Genomic DNA, 9,916 nt, shown 5'->3' on the forward strand with positions numbered 1-9,916 from the left:
ATCAGCATCCATAATGACCCACCGACATACAATTCCTCTTCATCTGGAAAAATGTCTTTAATGGTTCATATTCTTCATCAATGGGGTTCTTAGCAAGATGATCTGCCAAGGCTTGAGCTTTCATGGCGGTTCGAGTCACATATATAATGTCGAACTCGGTAAGCAATATTTGCCACTTCGCCAGTCGACCTGTTGACATAGGCTTTTGAAAGATATACTTCAAAGATCCATACGGGAGATGATGAGATAAGTAGTGTAGGATGAAAGATAACGCTTCAATTTCTGTGCTACCCAAGTTAGGGCGCAACACGTCCTTTCTAGAAGAATGTACTTGGTTTCATATGTTGTGAACTTCTTTCTAAGATAATAAATAGCCTGCTCCTTTTTGTCTGTGATATCATGTTGACCTAATAGACAACCGAATGAATTATTCATAACCACCGGTGGATTTGACAGATATCTCTTGATTCTATCGAACGCCTCCGACACTCCTTGGTCCACTCAACCGCACCACTCTTCTTCAACAACTTGAAAATGGGCTCATATGTGGTTGTGAGTTGAGCAATAAACCTGCTGATGTAGTTCAATCTACCAAGCAAACTCATCACCTCTGTTCTATTCTTGGGCGGCGGCAGATCCTGAATGGCTTTGATCTTTGAAGGATCCAATTCAATACCCCGATGGCTGACTACAAACCCCAACAACTTTCCGGACGGAACTCCAAATACACATTTTGTCGGATTGAGTTTGAGATTATACCTGCGAAGCTTTTCAAAGAACTTCCTTTGATCTTTAACATGGTCAGCCTGATTCTTTGATTTAATAATCACATCATCTACATACACTTTAATCTCCTTATGCATCATATCATGAAACATAGTGGTCATTGCTCTCATGTATGTCGCTCCAGCATTTTCAAACCGAATGACGTCACTCGATAACAATAAGTCTCCCATGGTGTGATTAAAGACGTTTTTTCCGTATCATCATCATCCATAATGATTTGGTGATATCTGGCATAACAATCCAGAAAAGAGGCAACCTCATGTTTAGCGCAATTGTCCAGTAGAATGTGGATGTTGGGCAGTGGAAAATCATCCTTCGGACCTGCTCACGATAATCAACACATACTCGAATCTTGCCATCTTTCTTTGGGATAGGAACGACATTGGACAACCAAGTAGGATAACGAGCCACTCGAATGACTTTGGCTTCAAGTTGTTTCATGATTTCCTCTTTGATTTTTATACTTACATCAGTTTTAAACTTCCTCAACTTCTGTTTGACAGGAGGGAATGCAGGATCGGTTGGCAATTTATGAGCCACTAATTCAGTGCTTAAATCGGGCATATCATCATAAGATCATGCAAAAACTTCTTTATAATCAATTAATGCTTGAATCATTTCCTCTTTTAACTGTGGCGAAGCATGTACACTTATTTTAGTTTCTTTAACATCTCCTTGATCTCCCAGATTAATCGGCTCAGTTTCATACTGTTTCAATTCTTTGCTTACTTCCTCAAATGCCTCTTCTTCATCATATTCCACCTCTTGCTTCATTATATCTTGATTAGATTGGATTTTAAGATCAGATTGAAAATTCCGCATGCATGTCATATCACTAGAATCAACATAAAGAGAACTGTATAAAAAAAGGCAAAACAAAATATATTAGACACAAAACAAAAGAGACATTATATTTCATTAGAAGGGAAAGATAGGAGGGTTTAAACATAAACGACAACAAAATATAAACAAGCTAAATTCCGAAGTACAACCCTGAAATAACTTGGATAAACAGAAAGAAAAACAAAATGAACTGCCAAAACTCTCTCCTGACGGGGAGAAGAGTGGCTTCTCAGTTGTTGAGCTGGACATTAGGACCTATGAACTGCACATCTGCCTTACTGGTGCCTTCTCCTGCTTTAACCATGTCAACTTCAACCAACAGGTTCCGAAAATCATCAACTGATTTAACGTTGAACTCTATAGGCTTCATGACAATGCTTTTGACAAATGACTTACTGAGTAGTGGCACTGGGCGAGGGAGTGACCATGTTTCCTTCTTCCTTCTCTTGGCCTTTTTTCAATCTTCAGCTGTAGGTTTGAATCCTAGACCAAAAGGACCCATGTTTTCACTCGGGCATATTGGACGAACTATACCATGCAGAGACACTCTTAAACCCTTTCCTGGCTCAAATCCATATTTCAACATCTCATTCACCATCATGAAAAGTAGAAGATAGTTGTGGTCCTGGCATAACCTGCCCTTCGAAGATACGATCCACTATCACTGTATCAAAAGATTGATAGACAAATGTCTCCTCTACATTGTTTGCTTCAATAAAAGGCATGGGAGATTCTCTGTAAACGAACAAATCCCCTTCACCATGGATAACCACCTCTTGCTTGTCGTGCTCGAACTTGATCATCTGGTGCAATGTAGATGCAACCGCCCCAGCCTTGTGAACCCATGGTCTTCTCAACAACAAATTTTAAGAGGCGTTGATATTCAACACTTGGAACTCTATGGCGAATTCAACAGGCCCTATAGTCAACATTAGCTTCATTTCGCCAATGGATTTTGTTTTTGCTCCATCGAAAGCTCTGACACATACATTGTTGGGCCTAATCCGCTCGACACTGATGTTCAACTTTTGTAAGGTGGATAGGACAAATATTTGCGCCAGAATCTCCATCAATCATGACATGAGTGACGTAGAAATTTTCACACTTCACAGTAATGTAAAGACCCCGATTATGCCCCGTACCTTCTATAGGCAATTCGTCATCGGAAAAGCTAATCCGATTCACCTCAAAGATTTTCCCAACAATTTTCTCGAGCTGGTTTACCGTAATCTCCCCAGGAACGTAAGCTTCGTTTGACACCTTCAATATAACTTCACGATATTCCTTAGAATGCAATAAAATTGAAAGAAGGGAGGTTTGAGCCGGAGTCCTCTTCAACTGATCTATGATTGAATATTCTGGCAATTTCATCTTCCTCAAGAATTCTTCTGCCTCTTCTTCGGTGACAGTCTTTTTGAGAGATGAAAGCCCATTCATCACGTGTTTAGCCCTAAGTTGCGTGGACTCTCCACTTTCGACGCCTCACCCATGTCGGATTCTCCAAAAATACACTAGTTTTGGCGAATCCGACACGCACCCATTGACTTTTTTGAAGAGTCCAAGCAACATAGGTTTAGGCTTCCTCAAACCTTCAAGCACAAAGCATCTTCCCGACCGAGTCAATCCTCCCACCTCATCTACTTCTTCCACGATTTCCTTCCCCTGATAAGTCATCACAGTCTGATTATACCTCCAGGGGACCCTTTTCATATCGACTAACGGGAGTTAGGTCACCGGTTTGATGATAATAGGTTCTGCAAGTGCTCCTCTTACCATCAAAATAGGCTTGCTCGGAGCTCCTACTATCGTTAACTTGGGTTTGTCCTGAAGAACAAGGGTGATGAAACTAAAAGTCAGGAGCCCGCCTGAAGAACAAGGGTGATGAAAATTGAAAGTCAGGAACCCGCCTGAAGGGTGATGAAATTGAAAGTCAATAGATTGAAAAAATAGCAATTCAGAAGCCCGCCTAGAGAACAGGGTGAAGAAATTGAAAGTCAAGCTACAAGATGAATAAGTTGAAAAACAAGAAACAAAATGATGAAATTGAAAGTCAAGCAACAAGGTGGAGGAATTGAAGGTCAAGTAACAAGGGTAAGAGATGGAAAGTCAAGCAACAAGGTGACGCAATTGAAAATCAAGTAAGGAGTTAAAGAAATTTGCAAGTCAGGAGCCCGCCTGAAGAATATGGTGATGAAACTCAAGTCAAGAGTCCAAATGAAGCTGCATGGATGAGATTTTTGCAATTTCATTTATGTTTTAACTTTTAATTTTCATTTTTGATGTAATGACAAAGCCGCGGATCGGAACCTCACTCGACACTCCAACTCGGTATAGTCCTTCTCCTTCCCTTGAAGGTATCTGTGACTGGTTTCTTTCATAACTTGGGTAGATAGGATGTCCTGATATAGGCTCGGTGGCCCTCTTTCTTTCCGTTTCCTCCTTTTGAATAATGACCGAAACAAAATTCTGTCTCGTTGTCTACTTCTTTGTATGAAAACACCTTGTGTTTACATTCAAAGGGGGCATGATGTAGACACGTGATTTTGTTCCTCCAAAATTGATTTTTCGCCGCCTATTTTCATCTTACCACACACCCCAACGCCATTCTATAATTCTTTTTCACAAAAAAATAACAAATCCCTAACCAACATAATCTCAATTGATAACAAATTAACAATCCTCCCTATTAAATTAGGACACCTCACTACCCTACCCCACCCACGTGACCCCCTGCCTACATTTTGCACGTTTTTTTATGACCTCACTAAATCTCTCTCATAACAAAAAAGAAGATATACACATACAAAAAGCACACCTAGGTGGGACCCACCGAAATTCCCACAACAATACACATTCACCACACCATACATATACATACAGAGACCACATCTCATAAAGGAAGAGAGCTCATACAATACACACATCTCTCTCAGAAATCGCACACACACACTCACAGCTCACCGGAAAACGCGCTCTCTCACCGAAAACATACACACGTACATTAGTGAGGACGGGATCGAGAAAAATGATAAGAGCTTGAGATTTCCGGCGAGAAATAGTGAAACCGGGAGAAATTCAGTTTCTCAAGCTTTTCCCGGCGAAAGTTTCGCCGGAATCGGCCTCAAGTTCGCCGGAATTGGTTTTCTTTCTCGTCTGTTTGATTGATCCTATCTCAAAATCACCAAAATCTCTTTGTTTTACTCTGATTTTTGGGCGATTTAGGTCAGAAGGTGTTAGGAGTCACCGGAATCGGTTGTTGTTTGGTGGATTCGGACGCGATTAACTCGAATCTGAGCTCTACCATCGGAAAACAAAAGTCAGTAACCAATTTCTCGCTGAAATCAGTCCGTTCGAGTCGGTTCTTCTGAATTCACGTTCGAGTTTTTGGGGTTTTTGACGCGATTTCTATTTCGGACGCTCCGGTTGCTCATATTATTCTGGGATTTGGGTGTTGTTCGTTTCAATTGGGTCATTCGTGGTCAATTTTTGTGGCTATTGTTTCCCTATACCGAGTTTGGATTTCGCCGTTGTTGAGGTTTTTCCTATTCGGGCTCTCGGATTCGGGTTTCTTTAATTCTTTAATATCATCAAAAATCAATTAGCGAAAGGTCCAACTCTATCTCTTCTCCTTTTATTTCATTATACGTGTTTGATTTGCATGAGGTGTGGTTGAATATTGATGACGTTGATTTGCTGTTCAATTTCGTTAAATAGATGGTTGTGGATTGTTGAAGTAGTAATCTTGAATTGTTGAAATTTGGTGTTAAAAAGCAATGTGGGATTGGATCGTAGGAATTGATAAAAAATGAATATTGTTTAGTTCTGATTTATTGTCGTTGGTTATTTTGGAGCAAATACGAATGCTAAATGCGATAGTATCATGATTAGGCCATCGAATGAATAGGCAAAAGTTTAGGTTCGGGTAGGTAAGTTTAGGAATGCTGTTTGGTTGAATGCGTGGAATGTTGAATGAGTTGAATGTTTTCAGTTTATCACCCTAAATTGAAATTGTATTCATTGCCGGGGAATGCCCCGAAGGAATTATATTTATTCACTGGGGAATGCCCCGAAGTATCATGTACTTGAAGACGGTGCAAGGTCAAGGCCCGAAACGTCGGGTGGAGTTTAGTTTAGGATTAGTTTAGAATAGAGTAGGTTTACACTTCCGCATTTTTCATTTTTTGGGTTTGTATAATTGGATTGGACACTATATTTTGGATTGTTTTGTTTTGTTTGATTGTTTTGATTTGTTTTGTGTGTGGTTTATACATTTGTAGCGTCAAAACAGCCGATATGCTCCACCAAGCGACCGTGGTCAAACCATGGGATCGAGGGGTGCCTAACACCTTCCCCTCGGTCAACAGAATTCCTTAGCCGGAATCTTTGTTCGCAAATCAGTTTAAAGAGTCAAATCGTTTTGAAAAGGATTTTCCAAAGATGACTTGGCACACCGGATTATGCCAAGTGGCGACTCTGAATTTAATTGAAAAAATGAATCCTTTTTCGAAACAAATCTTTATTTTGTCACTTAATAATAAAAACCCTTTTGAACTTAAAAATCTAATCTTTTTGGTTAAAAAAAAAGGGTGTGACAGCACTTTTGGGCATTAGCAAAGTGAAAACTGAGAATAGCCAATAGCATAACAACACCTGATTAGTTATCTGGATTTGATACTTATTTCGTCACAATTCGTCCAATGATTCTTAAAATCCATCTGTTATAACCTTTTATGCAGCTTAGAAATCCCCCCCACCCACCTACCCAACTCTCTCTCTAACACACACACAGAGGAAAGCAAAATATTAGCATGACGCATTCAATCTTTAGTTGCTACTTGTTTACCTTCAGAAACAAGTCTAGGGGCCATATTAATAGGACGCATATAGTGAGTAAGTATTCCAACAGGAACAGGCGCAGCAGCAAGAGCAAGATAAAGCTTTTTGACCTTCTTTTCCTGCCAGATAATAGATGAAGTTATCAATAATACCAAATACCTCCATGGGAAGGGCACATGGAGTTATTCCCTATAACTCTCTATCAAATCTTTTGTAAGACTATGTGACATAGAGGTGAGTCTCACTCTGATTTTTCCATGAAAAACTGAACAGTACTCCTTGCTGCGAGCCAGCACAACACTGCATAAATTAGAAATCATGACAGAAGTTTTTACTATTAAGTAAGAAATAATGACTTAATATTTCACTTCTATGGATGAATTTTACCAAAGGAAATTTAAGTGTGATAAAACAGCCAATCATACCATCCTTCAGTACAATTGTCAATCTGATGGGTAGTCTGCAGTGGAGCTGAAAATCCTAATGCTCGAGTAGCAAATGTAGCACAGCTTTCTTCAATGTTATCTGTAGTTCCTCCTACCTAAGTTTAAGTTGTAAATGTGCAAAAGAGTTCGTTTATTGGTAACGGAAAAAGAACAATGATAACCTAGAACAACAAAGAATTAATAGTAAAAATTATTGGTAACAGAAAAAGAACAATGATAACCTAGAACAACACCGAATTAATAGTAAAAATTAAAAGAAAAAGATACAATGAGAGAAGACCAATGTCAGTTCGAAACAATTTACTTTGACAGAAATGACTATCAGCAAATATCAGCTAGAGATTTCACTCAACACAAAACAATATTTAATGAAGTCTTCATACTCACAGAAGTACCAGCAGGTTTGTCCAGAACCACATAGTCGTCGGTTACAGCAACAATACGAGATTTCCAGTCAATGTGATAGCACCTAATCATATCAAATCTTACAACATTACCTTCTCACACACAAAAAGTCATGAGACAAAGGAAGGATGGGATTCAGTAATTACCTCGGAAAGCGCTTTGGGTGTACATGCACCCGTAAATAAGTTCCAGCTTCAACAATTTCATCAGGACGAGTTATTCGGAAAGTTTTCTGAGCTTCACGTACAGTTTTCCCTTTGATTGAAGCTCTCTTTCTCAGAACTGATGGATCTGTAACTTCTTCATACACTTTAATTTGCTCAGGACTGGCAGTCGGAGGTGGCTTGGGACATACAAGAGAGTAATACACAGCCCCAAACTGTATAAGATCTTCCACATATCTTAATGATGAAAAAAATTGGTCAAAATATCACTTAACTGATCCAAGAGGACCATCACTCAACTCATCAGTGATCACTCTCGGGTGTAAATTATAACATGCAGGAAATAACAAGAAGACCAGGACATTAAAGAAAGAGAGAAATTTACAATGGAGGAAGATCCAAAGCTTTACAGATATACTCTAGAACAGGCCCTTCTTTGGTGACGACAAGATGCTCAACCCTTGGTGGGCTATTCTCCAAAGGGCATGGTAGCAAGCGTCCATAACTAAGTTGGCTGAAAAAGTGAAATGAAGACAAACAGATCAGTCTAATAAATCATAGGAATCAAACTGGATACTAGCCTGGTGGAGATTGATGACATTGGAAACATGTCTCTGCCCTCATTTAAAAAATATTTGTAACATTACAAATTTAAATTTAAGTTGCAATGCACTATCAATATAAGCTGCCTGTTCCTGTTTAGACTTCTTAATCTATAAAGCCAACATGTAAGATACCACTTTGCATCTCATCACAAGATATAACGAATTCAGGGCACGTATACACGAGCAGCACTATTGTTATAGCCTCTACCAAATGAAATCAACGCACATGAAAAAGAATGCAAAAGTTCCCACATACAAATGCATTAGTTGTTTACTACAAATAAATTCAGATATAGATATGTTTTGTGGACATATAACATCAGTGCAGCTCAGATGCAATTACATCTTTATAACTTTTTTCATCAACTATGGCGTTCGGGCCAACTTGTGGCCTTTTTTAACTGTTTATACCTGATGAAACTGGCAAATAACCATTTTTCAGACTGCTAGTTAAGTTTTAGCGAGCGTTTTGCTTAGCAATCTTTAAATGTGGAAATAAATTTTGACAAAAATAACCCCAAATTAGAACATGGAGAAACTCCACGAAACTTTTACTAAAGTTCAAACTTTATCAGTTTGATCATGAATTGTTCCTCGAGTTTGAACTGATAAAGCTTTGACTCCATGAATTTATCAGTTTGAACTTCATAAATTGTCCCTAGAGTTTGAACTGATAAAGGTTTGGCCCCATGAATTATTAATTAAGATTGAAATTGCAGCAAATTTTCATACTTCGATTGTGAAAGTTTGAACTCCATCAATCGTTGCTGGATTTTGAACTGACATAAATTTGAACTCCATAAATCGTTCGTTTGAAACTCCAGCAAATATTCACACTTAGATTGTGAATGTGTGAATTTCATGAATTATAGATAAATGTTTCAACTCCATAAATCATTCGTGGAATTTGAAACTCCAGCAAATTTTCAAACTTGCACAAGGTGCTGGGGTTTCACAAGTCAAAGCTTTGATTCTAGCACAATGTGCTAAGAGTTTCACTTGTCAAAACTTCGAATTCCAGTACCATGTGCTGGAGTTGCTCCGTGTTTACGCTAGGGGATTTTTTATTTTTTTTCACAAAAAATATTTTCCGCATTAAAAAGTACTACCTACTTTCCAGTTATTACTCTAAAAGTGGGTAAATTTTAATTGCTTAGCTCAAAAACTTGTCATGCCCACCTAATTTTGCTTTTATATCTACTTAGATGGTTACACAATGATTTGAAATAAAGGAAGTGAAGAAATCACAGCAAAATACTATAGAGAGCATGACGAAGCGTTATTAAAAAAAACAGTAACTACAACAAAATAGTGGACAACAAATAGTAGCAGAAATCAAAGGACTATCAGTATGGAAGAATTAACAAGACAAGACTCTACTATGAACCCAAGATAATCAAGAAGACATCTCAACGCACTTAAATACACTACACAAAATAGTCTTATATGGTAATTTGAAAACACATAACATGACATTCAACTTTTACAACAGTTTAACAAGTAGACTAGACTGAAAAACAAGAATTACCCATTTGAGGAAACAGCATGAGAATTTGAATTGGTATGAGACAAAGCAGTGGCCTGCCAGCTGAAGCTTCTGCTGCAGCAAGAAAGTACCAATCTTTTGTAGTGATTCTTGTACTTCAGCAAACGGCTACCACTTGAAGCAAATGTGTGAACCAAAGTTAGAGAGGAGAAAACCCCATTTCTCCAATTTGGGGTCCATAAACGAGAAGCAATCCAACTGTTGCTCAAGATTGGAGTTAAACTGACACTGGAGAAAATCATCTTCTTTTGGGTTCTTGGAGGGTTTAAGGCTAATTGAAGACAT

At 38.5% G+C, this 9,916-nt stretch overlaps 1 protein-coding gene across 2 annotated transcripts in view; it reads right to left on the bottom strand.

Moving 5' to 3' along the window:
• The window catches only part of LOC107859564 (RNA pseudouridine synthase 6, chloroplastic), a 17,568-nt gene extending 7,652 nt beyond the window's left edge, over positions 1–9,916 (bottom strand). For both annotated transcript variants that reach the window (XM_016704613.2, XM_016704614.2), the window contains exons 1-7: positions 9,614–9,916; positions 7,866–7,994; positions 7,463–7,717; positions 7,299–7,380; positions 6,891–7,006; positions 6,711–6,765; positions 6,473–6,584 (exon numbers count right to left, since the gene is read on the bottom strand). In XM_016704613.2, the coding sequence (XP_016560099.2) occupies positions 6,473–6,584; positions 6,711–6,765; positions 6,891–7,006; positions 7,299–7,380; positions 7,463–7,717; positions 7,866–7,994; positions 9,614–9,873 (1,009 nt within the window). In that variant the 5' untranslated portion in view covers positions 9,874–9,916. The remainder of the gene's footprint in view (positions 1–6,472; positions 6,585–6,710; positions 6,766–6,890; positions 7,007–7,298; positions 7,381–7,462; positions 7,718–7,865; positions 7,995–9,613) is intronic.

This window comes from Capsicum annuum, chromosome 2, assembly GCF_002878395.1.
Source record: "Capsicum annuum cultivar UCD-10X-F1 chromosome 2, UCD10Xv1.1, whole genome shotgun sequence".
Lineage (NCBI taxonomy): Eukaryota > Viridiplantae > Streptophyta > Magnoliopsida > Solanales > Solanaceae > Capsicum > Capsicum annuum.